General features: G+C 35.9%; 1 protein-coding gene across 3 annotated transcripts in view; it reads right to left on the bottom strand.

Annotated features, from left to right (window-relative positions):
• Positions 1–3,008: 3,008 nt before the first annotated feature.
• The window catches only part of LOC126893412 (ras-related protein Rab-38), a 103,385-nt gene continuing 89,557 nt past the window's right edge, over positions 3,009–16,836 (bottom strand). For all 3 annotated transcript variants that reach the window (XM_050663561.1, XM_050663560.1, XM_050663562.1), the window contains exons 4-5: positions 12,110–12,253; positions 3,009–4,468 (exon numbers count right to left, since the gene is read on the bottom strand). In XM_050663561.1, the coding sequence (XP_050519518.1) occupies positions 4,355–4,468; positions 12,110–12,253 (258 nt within the window). In that variant the 3' untranslated portion in view covers positions 3,009–4,354. The remainder of the gene's footprint in view (positions 4,469–12,109; positions 12,254–16,836) is intronic.

Here is a 16,836-nt window from a genome sequence, read left to right on the forward strand (position 1 = left end):
GTGGTTCATTGTTGCACACATGACTCTACGTGCCTTCTCCAGACGTGCTCTTATATCTAGTAAGTGGTCCCAAGTTTCATCAAGATTACTTTCAAGGTACGTTATCCTTGTTACTCTTTCCAGATCTGTTCCGTCGACATTGACCTTCACTCCTCTGTTTTGGTGCTTGCTGATGACCATCGTTTTTGTCTTCTTTGTATTCAATTTCATTCCAAATTCTCTACAGGCTGTCGTTACTCGGTCCATTAGGCGTTGCAGTGCTTCAGCATTATCTGCCAGAATGTTCGTGTCATGCAAGCAAGCAATTTGAATCAACCCGACCTGTGGGAGATGTCCACCCTATCGAAAAAGTACATTCGGGTGTAACAATTCATTTAGGCGAAGTGTTTTGACCCGAGTCTAAAACAGAGATCACCCCACCTCGCTCCAATGCCCCAGGCCATCCCTTTCCCCCCATAGCACGCTGATGCGCGATGAGGGCACAACTTCTTCTTCTTCTTCTTCATGTGCCTATCCGTGACGAATGTTGGCGATCATCAAGGCAATCTTCACCTTCTCTGCAGCAACGCGGAAAAGCTGCACAGATGTTGTGTTGAACCAGGTTCTGAGGTTTTTTAACCAGGATGTTCTTCTTCTTCCTGGACCTCGATTTCCAAATATTTTTCCTTGCAGGATGGCTTGTAGGAGGGCATATCTGGATTCATTTCGCATAATGTGTCCAAAGTATTCCAACTTTCGAGATTTGATGGTGGTTAGTATTTCTCGGTTCTTCCCCATTCTTCTAAGAACCTCCTCATTTGTGACCCTATCAGTCCATGGGATTTTATGAATTCTCCGATATAGCCACATCTCAAATGCTTCCAACTTTCGGCACATATCCTCGTTCAAGGTCCATGATTCAACACCATAAAAAAGGACAGAGAAGACGTAACATCTCAGCATTCTTACTTTTATACCAAGAGAAAGGTTGTGGCTCTTGAAAAACGCCCCCATACGGTTGAAGATTGATCTAGCTTTTCCGATGCGCGCTCTTATTTCTTGGTTATTGGTCCATTCTTCATTTATTATGGTGCCGAGGTAGTTGTAGTGCCTCACTCTTTCTACAGGGGTTTGGTTGATATAGAGTTGACCTTCTGTTATCTTTTTCTTGCTGACGATCATAAGCTTTGTTTTCTTTACGTTTATATCGAGTCCATATTGCTGACTGTAATAGGTGATTTTGTCCATGAGTACTTGTAGGTCTTCTAGGTTGTCCGCAAATACTATGGTGTCATCTGCATACCTGATATTATTTAGCCGGTACCCGTTTAGTAGAATACCTTTTTCAGTTTCGTGCAAAGCTTCGATAAATATTCTTTCAGAGTAAAGATTGAAAATTAGGGGGGACAAAATGCAGCCTTGCCTCACTCCACGCATGATTTTGACATATTCGGTGAGTTCACCGTCAACTCTGAGGTTTGCAGTCTGATTCCAGTAAAGGTTTCTAATTATTTTCAGATCTTGGTTGTTAATTCCTGCTTCTTTTAGTATTTGCATCATCTTGGCGTGTTGTACTCGATCAAACGCTTTCTCGTAATCAACCAGACATGCGTATATGTCGCAGTTTACGTCTCTGCATCTCTGGAATAAGACTTGTATTGAAAACAAAGCCTCTCTTGTACCAACAGCATTTATGAACCCGAACTGGTTGGGCGAAATTTGACTTTCCCATAGCTTGTAAATTCTCGTATGGATTACCTTTAGGAACAATTTTAGGAGATGACTCATCAGGCTTATCGTACGGTATTCTTCGCACTTTTTGGCTCCTGGTTTTTTTGGAAGTGCAATAAACTCAGACTTCAGCCATTCTGTTGGTATTTGTCCAGAGTTGTATATGTTGTTGAATATCTTTGTGATTATTGCTATTGATTCTTTGTCCATCAGTTTGAGTAGTTCTGCTTGTATATTATCGGGACCTGCTGCTTTGCCATCCTTTAGCTGTGTTATGGCAGAATAAACTTCCTGCTGTAATATTCTTGGTCCATCATTTACCTCTTCTTCTAGCTCAAAGGTGTTATCTCTTTGGTCTTCAAACAGTTTTTCTAGATATTCTTTCCACGTTCTAATTTTACTCTGTTTATCTAAGATGATGTTTCCGTCAGAATCAGTTAGATTTCCTCCCTGTCTCCGTCTTAGTCCACCTGTGAGTTCTTTAACTTTCCTATGTACATTGTGACTATCGTACTTTGATTGTAGAATCTCAATTTCTTGGCATCTCTCCATTGCTTCTTTTTCTTTCGCTTCTCTAATTCTCCTTCTTATTGATATATTGATTGTTTTGTATGTGTCGGGGTCATTTTTGGCATTTCTTCTTTCGTCCATTAGTTTCAGGATCTCATCTGTCATCCATGATTTCTTCTTGGTTAATTTATCTGCCTTTAAGTGTCTATCCTTTACATTTTGAACTATTTCGGTCATCTGTTTGATCATTTGTTCTTCGTTCGATGCGTCTGTAATTGCAGTCACTTGCTCGTTTAACGTGGCTTGGACCCTCATTTTCGTGTCAGGGTCTTTTAGCATACGTAGGTCGTATGATTGTGATTTCTTTTTCTGCACTATTTTGAGTTTGGGCACAACTATCGTAGCCAAATGCTCTTCACAATGGAATCCTGGGTAATAAGATTCCATGTGGTGCCCTAATCGAATGCAAAAACTAGGCCAGCGTGAAGCGCTCTATGCCTTGAATGTTCGTGTCATCATCGTATCGCAGGTTATTTATACATTGCCCGTTTATAATTATACCATCCGAGGTGCCTTCCTAAGCTGCTTTTTTAAATATCTTCTCAGAGTAACGTTGAACAGCAAAGGTGACAGGACACATCCCTGTCTTACTTTCTTCTCGATATTGTTTTTTCCAGGTGTTTCACTTTTTATTCTGATTTTTAGCCTTTTGTTCTTGGTAGAGGTATGAAATGATCCTTAAGTCTTTATCGTCGATATTACATGACACGAGTTACATTAAAAACACGTTTTTAAAAACATTTCTTTACTATTAAAATAGTGATAAAAAATATAATGAACGATATATCTACGTAGAGTACTTATCTATTAGTGAATACAAAGAAAACTGTCTACAATCTTATCTAAAAGACCAGGTTCCAAAACTTGAAAAAAGTATATTTAAGTACATACTAACTTTTTCTTACACCACATGCAAAACAAGTACATTTACAAGTTATTTCAGTTGTGGTTGTATTTGTATATTGGCTGGAGAAGCCTGGAGTATTCAGGTTGTATTACTAGGTCACTTAAGGCAATAAAACAATAATTATCTCATTTAAAAGATCTAATAGGAACAATTTATCTCATGAATAAATACATTTTAATGTTAAACTGTAGAGGAAAGCCTCCACAACAATCAATTCTAAAAATATTCCAGAAGAATACAGTTTTTAAGACGATGGTAGATTTTGCAGACCTGCTATATGCCAAATATTCCAAATATACTAAAACCGTATCCATATCAACTAAGACTCTGTGTTTTTGATAATAATCGTCAAATGCAATACATTCGGAAAGGTTTAAAAACCAAAAACTTGGCAAGAAAATTCGAAAAAAATGTTTAATTATTAAACAAACTTACTGTTTATAACTTGTGGTAAGAAAAATATCAATGAGTGTTTCTCTACAATTCAAATTTTTATTTTTAAAATTTAAAATTTAAAATTTACACGAATAAATTCGTCTGGAAATTACAATCATTTCATATCATTACGCCAACTCTGAATTTTGATTAATAATGGCGTAAATTGATATAAATAAATCTAAAATCAAATTTGAATGTACGTGTGTCAAAGAGAGAAAAAAGATTTTGTAAATCACCAGTTCATAAATCTTTCTTCAGGTATTAAGACATAGGCTTACCCTTATCTCATAGTGTGTATAATTTGATCAGTTGTACAAAAGTTTATAGTTCCTCTAATCGACTTATAATTTATGAATGACAGTTTTATAGACTTCAAAAATGCTATTCCCATAAACTTTAATTACAATTTATATTATGTTATTAATCATAATTCAGAGTTGACGCAACGATATGAAATGATTGTGATTTCGAGACGAATCTATTCATGTAAATTTTATTGCATTTGATTGACATTATATTCTCCATAAGATGTGTGCGGTATAGGTTTAGACAATTCTTGAACTTTCTAAGAATTATGTTGGTTCCATTATGAGATAGGTGTAACAGTACTTGTTTTGCGATTAGTGGGTACTATTTACATATGAGAAGATCTGTTTAAGAAGTGAATTGAACAATAGTATTTGCTATTAAAAATAAAGTAATATTACACAATGTGGTTTAGCTCTTTTTTTAGCAGGAACAACTTCTTCTGGATGATGAGTTTCCATCACTATCTCGTCTTAAAGAAAATTGATCTGAGGAACGCTTTGAGTCACTGTTTATGACTGAATCATAGGCTAATATCTGCAATCATAGAAATAAGTAATTTATTATGAAAAAATCATTATCTTTCTTTTCCTTAACCATTACTTTCTTTTTCTTTTTTATCACTATGTTTCCAGCATTACCTAATATACAGGGAGTCCAGAAACTCTACCGACAAACGAAGACAGGAGAATCCTCATATAATTTTAAGACATTTTAACCCAGTTCATCTAGTCCGAAAATGCTTCCTAAGGGAGCTAGAGCTCTTTGAAGATGGCGTCTTGTAATTAGTTTTTCTTAAATACCTCCAGAACGTTTCTATTTAGAAAAACAAAAATTGGTACACATATTTATCTTCCAGAGATAAATCGATTTCATCCATTGCGAATTTCTAGTACCGGTCATAGGCGTCCGTTTTGGGTAGGGCAACGGTTATTTTATCGCATAACTTTTTTGAAGTTATACTTCTTTACCGGCGATAGAGGGTAAATTTTTACATGGGAAAACCTAGCGACCGGGCGCATGCGCATTATAACTTTGTTCTGATTGGATGTTCAAATGACATGTCAAAAATTATTCAATATGGCGGCTGTGGCACAGCTGTAGTTAGATTATTTATGGTTGTTGCGTTTTAAAATTTGTGTGAAAAGAAACAACAAACAAAAGTTAGTTAACAGTTATACTGCCTTTTTAAATAGTTTTCATATACCTATATTTTTGGACTTTTGGCCTATTTTGGACAAGGAAAACTCATTCTAATTTGGTAAGTAGTTTTTATTATAATCATATTGTAATTATACATTTGGATTAGGTTGAAATACATACATTTATTTTCTCAAGAATGCGGATTTTAGAGAGAAATCCCAAATTAGGTTCGATTTTTATTTTTAAATTATGATTTTTTGGCGTAGATTTATTTATCTAGTAGGTATGTAATGCTTTGATTTACATACTTAATTTGATTACCAACAAAAGTTCTACCAATCTTCATCTAATATATTGTTTTCTCACTGTTTTGTTATATTTTTATATTTTCTTCCAATAAATTTAAACTAAATAATTTAATTTTCAAAACAACTGTCAAACAGTAAAACGTCCAGTTACCGTATTTTTCCACATGATAAATAATGTGGGATTGGACGAGTGAGTCTACGCTTCGATTACGAGTCAAAGCGGCACGAAATTCAAGGGTTCAATTCCCGATGCAAGTTTTATTTTTTTTATTTTTTTATGCATGTTATGATTGTAAGTATATTTGTTATATAATTTTTTTTTCAGAAAATGCGTATTTAAAATTTTTGCCAACAATTATTATCGTTCAGAAATCATTTTTTCTTTGTGGCATTTTTCAATGTGTTTGTGTGCGTTTTATTCTTTTATTTTTTTAAATTTTTGTTATTGTCTTAAAAATCACATAATATGTAGTAGAAGGATAACTTCTTACGTGCGTACAAAGTACACACACATTCTTGTTGTTTTGAACTTACAAGCATTTTTGATAATGGATTATTATATTATGAGATATTCTAGTACTAAAAGGTACTCTTGATTTAAGTCGGTAGGACACACTGTTTTCTAGAAAAATCGATTTGAACATTTTTCGTTTTTTTAAATTTGAAAAAAAAATTGAAAAATTTTTTCAAAAAAAAACGGTGTATTTTACCAACTTATAGCAGGAGTAACTTTTAGTACTAGAATACCTCACAATTTAATAATCTAAAGTCAAAAATTCTTAAAAATTAAGTACAAAAAAGTTATGCGATAAAATAACCCTTGGCCTACCCAAAACGGACGCATATGACCGGTACTAGAAATTCGCAATTAATGAAATCGATTCGTCTCTGGAATAAAAATATACGTACCAGTTTTCGTTTTTCTAAATGTTTTTTTTTGAATTTTTTTTTTTGAAAATTCATAAAAGAAAAATTTTCAAATCGATTTTTCTAGAAAACGGTGTGTTTTACCGACTTAAAGCAAGAGTACCTTTTAGTACTAGCATGCCTCATAATTTAATAATCCAGTATTAAAGATGGTTAAAAGTTAAAGACTTAAAAGTTATGCGATAAAATAACCGTTGCCCTACCCAAAACGGACGCCTATGAACGGTACTAGAAATTCACAATAAATGTAGTCGATTTATCTCTGGAAGATAAATACGTGTACCAATTTTCATTTTTCTAAATAAAAGCGTTCTGGAGTTATTTAAGAAAAACTAATTACAAGACGCCATCTTCAAAGAGCTCTATCTCCCTAGGAAGCATTTTCGGACTAGAAGAATTAGGTTAAAATGTCTTAAATTTATCTGAGAAATCTCCTGTCTTCGTTTGTCGGTAGATTTTCTGGACACCCTGTATATTTTGCTTTTATTCAACAATCTCTGAAAGAATATTTAAGATGAATATCTCAACAACAACTAGAACTGTCAAAGTTTAACCTAAAGACTCATTTAAATAGATGTTCCTTAGCGTGGGCAGAATTTGGTCGATTACAAACAGTATTTAAATCAAACTTGCCAAACACTTTAAAGGCAAAAACGTTCAATCAGTTCGTGTTGCCAGTTCTGACATACGGAACTGAAACTTGGAGTTTTGGCAACAGTGTAGTCCACAAACTTCAAGTGACTGAGAGGAAAATGATCAAAAGTAACAGATGTGATCCAAAAGATTGCCATGTTAAAATGGAACTGAGAGGACACATCGTGTGGTGGCCCCGGGCTAGACTGTCTTCAGTCAAGGTCCAGTTGACTCATCTACAGCGGTTGGCATGCGTTGGCATCTCAGGAGCCATAAGGACCACTCCCACAGCAGCTCTTGAGGTTCTGCTGGATTTACCTCCTCTACATCTCATTGTAGAGCACGAAGCCATGATGGCAGCCTATCGTCTCAACTGCTCTGGATACTGGTTGGGAACGAGTGAGCGGATGAGCCATTGTGACATTTGGAGACAGGCTATCGAGTGTTGTCCTGTGCTTTCTATGGTACAGGACAGCATGTCCCCTCAATTTGAGTTCTCATCCTCTTTCTTGGTTCAATTTCCTGACTGGGATGAATGGGTAGAACGAGAACCTACACTAATCTGTCGGAGTGGGCTCACCTGGTTCACAGATGGGTGTAGAGCAGACGAGCGGGCAGGTGCTGGAGTGTACGGTGGTGGAGTCGGATTTGAGTCTAGCCGGGCTCTCGGCTCTCATGCATCAGTCTATCAGGCCGAGATATTTGCAATCCTGGCATGTGCTCAAAAGATTACAGATAGGGCTTGCTCAGGCAGGACCATCTCTATCTGCTCTGACAGCCAGGCAGCGCTAAGGGCTTTGGAAGCGCCCCAGATCAACTCTAAGCTGGTTCTTGAATGCAAGAGAGCTCTGGATGACGTTGCTATAACCAACAGGGTTAGGTTGGTATGGGTACCAGGATACACACGAAGGTGGAAGGTAACGAACGAGCTGACGCCCTGACAAGGCGGGGCTCATCCGCTCTGCCTGTGGGACCCGAACCAGTGATTGGAGTGCCCTTCAGTGCTGGTCGAGGTAGTCTCAGGGAGCTTCCTCTGCGGAGGTTCCAGGATTCCTGGGCCAGTTGTGGAGGTATGAGACAGGCCAGGCACCACATAGTGGGGCCATCCAAAAGTCTTACAGCCCAACTGCTTCTTCTGGATCATAGAAGATGTTCCCTGGTCAAGTATGCTCACCGCCACTGTAGACTCCGACGGCACCTTCACCTGCTTGGACTGGCGGATGTCTCACGGTGCCGTCTATGTAATGAGGAGGAGGAAACCTCCTCACATGTCCTCTGGGAGTGCCCGGCATTGGCCTATCGGAGGTGGCAGATCCTGGGATCGGCATCTATGCAGCCGAGCCAGATGAGGGAGCTGTCTTTTAAGAGACTTGTGGCTTTATGTGAGGCCATAAGGTTTCTGGCGGACTAGCATGGGAGCTCGGTACAGCCTGGGCCCCATAAACGCCGAAGACCAGGTTCTCATGGACCTGGTCCGTAAGATAGGGGTGATACAATGGATCCGCCGTAGGAGGTCTAGGTGTCTGAAGGGCTCACAAGTGGGCCCTGCCCCGATGTACCATAACAGAGAGGACACATAAGAAGAATGAAAGACAACCGTTGGACAAAGCGAATTCTCGAGTGGCGACCAAGGGCAAGCAAAAGAAGTAGAAGCAGACCTCAAACAAGATAGACTGATGACATCAAGCGAATGGCTGACCACGATTGGATGCAAAAACAGCAAGCAGATATGAATGAACGCACCTAAGGGAGGCTTACATTCGACGATAGATGGAATAGCTGTTGATGATGATGATGATTTCAACACGAGACAAATACCATTTGAATGGAAAGAAAGCTACCTAACAACTATATGTAAGAAAGGACACAAAACTAAGGAATAATAAAGAAATCCTATGATAGTGTACCCCTGACTAAACTATGGGAAGCGATTGATAAACATAGAAAGAACTAATAAAAGCTGTCAAAACTATGTACCATGACGCTTTAATGGACACTAAACAGGGAAATAAGGTGAGCAAAGGATTCAGAGCAACAAAAAGTCTCAAGCAAGGTTGCAGCTTATCACCCACACTGTTAAAACTATTGTTAGGACAAACATTAGAAAAATGGAGAAGGTATACAGAAATATAGAGCTCTCACTTAATAAATATGTCAGAGAGACCGAGTCATTTTAGTACAGATATAATCCAAGTTTATGCTCCCACTTCTGCCGCAGATGAGCAGAACATTGAAGAATTCTACCGTTAAAGAGAAGTGCTAAAAATAGCAAAGAGACATGAAATAATAATATAATAGAGAAATCAAAAATGTGAGCGTCTAGTCGAATTATTCTATCTAATCTAAGAGATTCTTCTATCTAATCTAACCCAGACATTAGTAAATCTAGTCAGTGAAACAAGTTATCGGAGAGGCCTTAACATTTCAAAGACAAAGTGGATGGCAGTTGGGAAGATTAATATAGATTAATGTTGGTTTCCCTTAATGGAGAGGAAATATAACCTGTAAACCATTTTAAATAACTTGGAAGCTGGTGAAATGTACATTGTGACTGTGATGAAGAGATAATAACTAGGATCGAAATGTCAAGTAAAATAAATGACTTGTTAATAGGTCATTCTTTCTGATATCAACCGAGAAACGAAAAATATACATACGTAGCAGAAGAAAGAAATGCGAGAAGCATAATTGACTACATAGTATATCCTCGAGACGCAGACCTAACGATACAAAATATAAAAACAGAGAACGAAGTCGACCTCGGTACCCAACACAGACTAGTGACAGCAGAGGTAAACATGAAACTAATGGAAATAATAGAGAGTCCTCAATATACAAGAATAGCCATACATAAGATAAAAAATATGGAAGTGAGGAAGTTATACCAAAGAGAGACAGATAAAATACTGGAACAGCATGAAAACAATGAGGAAATATGGAATATGGAAGAGAGATTGAAAAAATTGAGACACTTTATGGAACACTGCAAAACAAGTATGTGGAATAAGAAAGAATCGGAAGAATAATAAAAGAACTGGATGGTGGAATAAGGAAATACAGCAAGCAGTAAAAAAGAAGAAAGAAATGTGGAAGCGATACATAAACACAAATGAAGAGCAAGACAGAGACAAATACAGAAAACAGAGAAATATAGTGAAAGAACTAGTAAAAGATGCGAAAAAGAAAAGCTGGAAGGAATTCGGTGAAGAATTGAACGAAGGTTTTGGGAATAACAATAAACCGTTTTGGAATAAAATAAGAAGCATGAAAGGAACAAAAATGAAACAAATAAGAGGAATTAGAAATGAGCCAAATGAATTGAAAACAAACATACAGGACATACTAACCATATGGAATAAGCATTATAAAGAAAAATTCGAGGCAAGCAACCAACAAAATGAGGAGAGAGGACAGCAGGAAACAGAAGAGGATAGGGACAATCGAGTAGACGAAATTTATATCAAAGATATTGAAGAAGGATTGCCAAGAATAAAGATTGGAAAAGCGGGAGGTGCAGATGACATTGATCCGGAGATGATAAAGTACGTGGGAGAACGAGGCAAGTTTTGGCTACTGGAAATAATGAGGGAAACATGAAGAACAGAAAAGATACCGAAAGATTGGAAAGAAAATTTATTGATACCAATACACAAGAAAGGAGATGAAGCGGAATGTGATAACTATAGGGCTATATGCTTATCATCAGTGGCATATAAAGTCTACACCGGGATAAGAGAAAGGAAGCTCAGGAAAGAACTGGAAGGAAAACTAGAAGAAGAACAAGCTGCTTTTAGGAAGGAAAGAGGAACAACAGATAATATATACATACTGAGTAATATAATTGAAAGGAAAAACGAAATAGGAGAAGACTTATATATTACGTTTATAGATATTAAAGCTGCTTTTGATTCTATAAATAGAGAAGTAATATGGTCAGTAATGGAAGACCTGCAAATCCCGCAAAAGATAGTAAGTGTGGTAAAAAGTACATATAGAAACGTACTTGCTAAAGTACAAATAAACGGAGAAAGATCACCAATAATAAACCTAAGGAGCCCAGCCCAGTTTTGTTTATATTAGTAATGGATAGAGTAATGAAGAGCGCTAAAAGAAAGTCAAGGCAATTACAGTCAACAATAGGGTACAGGAATTTAGTACCAGTGAGAATGGAGGGATTACTATATGCAGATGACCTAGTAATAATGGCAGACAATAAAGAGAAAATGCAAAAATTAATCGATATCTGGGTGGAAGAAATAGAAAATTTTAAAGTGGAGGTAAATGTAAAGAAAACGACGACCATGATAGTAGCCCAAAAGAAAAGGAAAAAAATAAACCAAACGATATTTAGGTGCAAAAACGAAATAATAGAAACAGTCTCAACGTTTGAATACCTGGGAGTAACAATATCAGAGGATGGAAAGCTAGATCAAGAAATCTCATACAGGGCGAAAAAAGCAAATAAGATCTACTATGCACTAAATAAAACAATATTTGGAAAGGAAGAAATAGATAAAGAAATAAAACTAAAGGTATACAATGCAATATCTGTACCAACTTTAAATATATGCAAGTGAGATACGGGTAAACAATGCAAAAATAGACAGTACAATAAACGCAGCGGAGATGAAGCAGCTGAGAAAAATAGCAGGAAAAACGAAATTGGACAGAATAAGAAATGAAGATATTAGACAAAGACTGAAACAGGAATCGATAATAACCAAGATCTAAAAAAGAAAATTCAAATGGTATGGACACATTAACAGAATGGACCAAGGAAGACTACCAAAGCAGGTGATGGAATCAAAAAGCTATGGTAAAAGAAGGAAAAGGAGGCCAAGAAAGAGATGGATCGATCAGATTATAGAAATTGGACAGGAAAAAGGAAAAACACTTCAACAAGTGAAAGAGTTAGCAAAGGACCGCAAGAAATGGAAGATTTGGATAGAGGATGAATAAAATCTCCGACGCCCCTGAGGGGCATAAGGAGTTTCGAAAAAGAAGAAGAAGAAGAAGAAATGTCACGTAAGGCTTTTATGATCTGAAAGTGAAAACCAGTTTTATGCGAAAGAAACCTGTCTATGCATATACGAAAGAACTGAAATGTTATGTGTGGTCTTACATGGTCTTATAGAATCTAGGTGGTCTATATAAATAAGATACATACTTTTTCTACAAGACAGCTAGCTGCTTCATCTATATTAATATTATCTTTAGCTGAAGTCTCGAACCAAGCATGGAAACCATTTTCTCTGCAATATTCCTCCATCTTGGTTGGACTGCTAGCAATTCCTTCCTTTGGCTGTTCACACTATAAAATAATTTAGATATTTTATTATCCACAACAGCAACATAATAACGAACTTATACACACATTAAAATAATCTAGGGGACAAAAACAAAATGCGAGATTACAGAAGGATTTCAAATAATTTATTTGAAATATTTAAAAAAGAAGTTATAAACAAGTGTCTCGAATATAAAATAAACATTTTTTCTTAGAATTATCGCAATAGCTCTTAAAAAAATTAAGAGAGAACTCCATAAGTCAAAAAATGCTAACATAAAAAATAAAACACTATTTTGTTGCCCCTCAACTCCCAACAAAGTTGTCTTTAGGTTAAGGTAGTATAGTGTATGACCTCAACGGTTGTTGATTACTGCCCTACATCTGTTAGTCTAACTTATGATCAGATGGTCAGTGTCTTTCTACGGTATTCTGCTCCACACCACTGAAAGACCCTCAAACAGTTGCTGTCTTGTATTGAACGCAATATTTTGCTGTAAAATGCATCTGACCAATATGGCCCATACATGCTCAATTGGGTTTAAATCTGGCGATTGTGCAGGCCATGAGAAACCTCAATTTCATTATCTTCAAGGAATGTTCGCAAGACCCTGGCATTATGTGCGTGCGCATTTTCGTGCATTAATTGAAATTGGGAACCAGCTTGTTATGCAAAGGGTACAACAATAGGTTCGAGAATAATATTGCGGTAGTCTGATGCATTTATAAACCCTTCCAGACAAACGAGATTGGTTATTCCACTAAGAGTGATGCCACCCCATACCATTATTCTGCCGCCTTGCTGACTATGAACCTCCTGCACGGCGACCAATCGTTCAGCATTGCCAGATCGTCTCCAAATTCTTGTTCGTCTCGTATCTGTTGCAAATCCAAATCGAGACTTATTCCTGAATAAAGTAGAGGCTCACTAACATCTAACTCAATTTGCATGTTCTTGTGCTCACTGAAGTCGATGAGCGCGATTTCCTCTGGATAACACAGGCACTGTCACAGCTCTAGGTATATCTAAACCTACGTCATGCAGTTTATTTCTAATAGTTTGGCAACTTACAAACACCTGATGGGTCTTTTGCAGCCTTATTTGTAATTGTGATGCAGTTAAAGTGAGAACTCGCAAAGCCTGCAACCTAAGAAAACGGTCTTTAACTGGTTGGATATCCTTGAACGGCCTGTATGACGTTCAGCAACGTCACTAGTTTCATGAAACCTTAACCACAAACAATTAATGACAGTACTGTTCGTGTGGAGGACCTCAGCAACGTCTCTTTGACTTCTGTCAGGTCTAAGCATCCCGATAGCACGCCACTGCATTTAGCGATTTAAATGGTGTCTCTTCATTATTGGCACTTGCAAAACTAAATAAAAATCCACATAGACATCGAAAATCAAGTATCAATTAAAGAAATATTACTTCTTATCTTACAGACAAAAACGCATACTGAAGTTTTGTTTTATTTTTTATAGCCATTCTTGTCAGCATTACCCTCCAAGTTGGTACAATAATCGAAAAAACAACAAAAAATATTAAAATCATAAATTTATTTTTGTATTTGCAGCTAACATTGCTTTAAAGCTGTTAATATAGGTGTCCCCTAGATTATTTTGATGTGTGTATAATAGAAATAAAGCCCTCCTCCCACTACTTAAAAATAGGAATATTGAATCGGTTTTTGCGGCAGAATTACGAGCTATTTATGAGCTCTTGAAATTATATAGTTTCGATTTTTGAGCTCATCCCCTTCACCCCCAAACAACCCTTTAATTGATTTAGCTTAAGAGAAAAATGCTGCGAAAACTTAAAATATATCGTATTGCGGATATAATTCGTATAGCTTATATACTCTAAGAATAAACTATTAAACCACGTGCATTTCGATTATTGAGCTACAACCCCTTCGCAAGAAAACCACCCTATCTTCCCGGCTTACGAGAAAGTTGTACTTAAATGCATTAAATTAATTATTTTGGTGACTACATATCATTTAATAATTTATAAACTTCCAAATTACGCACATTTAGATCAGTAAATTGCAATTTATTTTGTATAGTGCAGTCACTGAAGGTAAAAATCAACGATTACCTTCAATTTCGGTGAACCTTCATCGATTTTCACGAAAATTGGTCAGTGGTTAGAGGATACCTCAAGAAACAAATGTGAAATGGTACCGCCTTTATATACCTTTACCCTGGGGGTGGATACCGCCCCTTCTCGGGGGTGAAAATTATTTTATAAAAATTAACTGCACAAATCTATAAAAGAACAAATTATTAGCAAAATTTATTAAATAAAGTTACTAAAATAAGTCAATACTTTTTAAGTTATTAAAGATCAAAAATTTTAATTATTCGTGAAAAAAATGCATATTTTGAAGCGGTTTTTCGTAAATCACTGAAAAACTGTAAGTTTTTACAAAAAAGTAAATAGTAGTTTAATTCGTATAGCTTATATTCTAAGAATAAACTCTTAAATCACGCGCCTTTCGATTATTGAGCTACAACCCCTTCGCAAGAAAACCATCCCATATTCCCGACTTAAGAGAGAGTTGTACTTAAAATAATTTAAATTAATTATTTGGCGACTAGATATCGTTTAATAATTTATGAGCTCGCAAAATATACGCATCTCAATTATTGAATTGCCAGTTTCTTTCTATAGTGCAGTCACTGAAGGTAAAAATCAACTATGACCTTCAATTTCGGTAAATCTCCATTCATTTTCACGAAAATTGGTCAGCGGATTTTGATGCTATCAACTTTTTCTGGAGCTCATTTTTGATAGGTATTTCTAAGTACTTCGACAAGTATTTAGTACCTAAGTGTTATAAAATGCATCTCTTTCCCGTTATTTAAGCTTGAATCCTTAGATTTGAACAGTCGCAGAAAAAAATATACATTTAATTACCAATAACTTACTTTAAATTAACATTAAAGGGTTTTTCAAGTAAGCAATTTATTATATTTTTTATTAGCTTCAATTTTAGTGATGAAAACGTTTTTGTAAAAACTTACAGTTTTTGAGTTATTTATGAAAAATCGCTTTAAAGCATGCATTTTCTTTCACAAAAATTAAAATATTTGATCTTTAATAACTCAAAAAGTATTGATTTATTAATAACATTATATAAAAAATTTTGCTTACAATTTGTCCCTCTCTCGATTTGTGGGGTTATTTTTAATAAAGTAATTTTCACCCCCGAGAAGGGGTGACATATACCCCAGGCTAAAACCGCAAGTTGTTATTATCAATTCGTGAAAATGAATGGAGATTTACCGAAATCGAAGGTTATAGTTGATTTTTACCTTCAGTGACTGCACTATAGAAAGAAAATGGAAATTCAATAATTGAAATGCGTATATTTTGCGAGCTCATAAATTATTAAACGATATGTAGTCGCCAGATAATTAATTTAAATTATTTTAAGTACAACTCTCTCTTAAGCCGGGAATATGGGATGTTTTTCTTGCGAAGGGGTTGTAGCTCTAAAATCGAAAGGCGCATGATTTAAGAGTTTATTCTTAGAATATAAGCTATACGAATTAAACTACTATTAACTTTTTTGTAAAAACCTACAGTTTTTCAGTGATTTACGAAAAACCGCTTCAAAACATGCATTTTTTTCACGAATAATTAAAATCTTTGATCTTTAATAACTTAAAAAGTATTGACTTATTTTAATAACTTTATATAATAAATTTTGCTTTTAATTTGTTCTTTTATTGATCTGTGCAGTTATTTTTTATAAAATAATTTTCACCCCCGAGAAGGGGGGGGGTTTCCACCCTCAGGGTAAAGGCGCAAGGTGGTACCATTTCACCTTTGTTTCTTGACGTATTCTCTAACCACTGACCAATTTTCGAGAAAATCGATAAAAGTTCACCGAAATTGAGGGTAATCGTTGATTTTTACCTTCAGTGACTGCACTATACAAAATAAATTGCAATTTGCTGATCTAAATGTGCGTAATTTGGAAGCTTATAAATTATTAAATGATATGTAGTCGCCAAATAATTAATTAAATGCATTTTAAGTACAACTTTCTCTTAAGCCGGGAAGATAGGGTGGTTTTCTTGCGAAGGGGTTGTAGCTCAATAATCGAAATGCACGTGATTTAATAGTTTATTCTTAGAGTATATAATCTATAGGAATTATATCCGCAATACGATATATTTTAAGTTTTCTCAGCATTTTTCTCTTAAGTTAAATCAATTAAAGGGTTGTTTGGGGTGAAGGGGATGAGGTCAAAAATCGAAACTATATAATTTCAAGAGCTCATAAATAGCTCGTAATTCTGCCGCAAAAACCGATTCAATATTCCTATTTTTAAGTAGTGGGGGGGGGCTGACTCAGCCCCTCCCCCACTAAAGTAGTAAATTCCTGCTCAGTGGAACGAGCTCAAAATTTTTAGTTTGCGGAATATGAAAGCTCATAAATAGCTCATAAATCAGGGCTACTTGTTTTTTGATTTTTGCAAGTGGGGGGGGGGGGCAGCTCAAGACGGGTGAAATAAAAAATACATGTCATCCAATAAAGTCGTCCGAGGAATGCCTCAAAAATACTGACAAAATCATTCTAAAGTCCTCTCCTT

The sequence above is a fragment of the Diabrotica virgifera genome, chromosome 10 (assembly GCF_917563875.1).
Source record: "Diabrotica virgifera virgifera chromosome 10, PGI_DIABVI_V3a".
Classification (NCBI taxonomy): Eukaryota; Metazoa; Arthropoda; class Insecta; order Coleoptera; family Chrysomelidae; genus Diabrotica; species Diabrotica virgifera.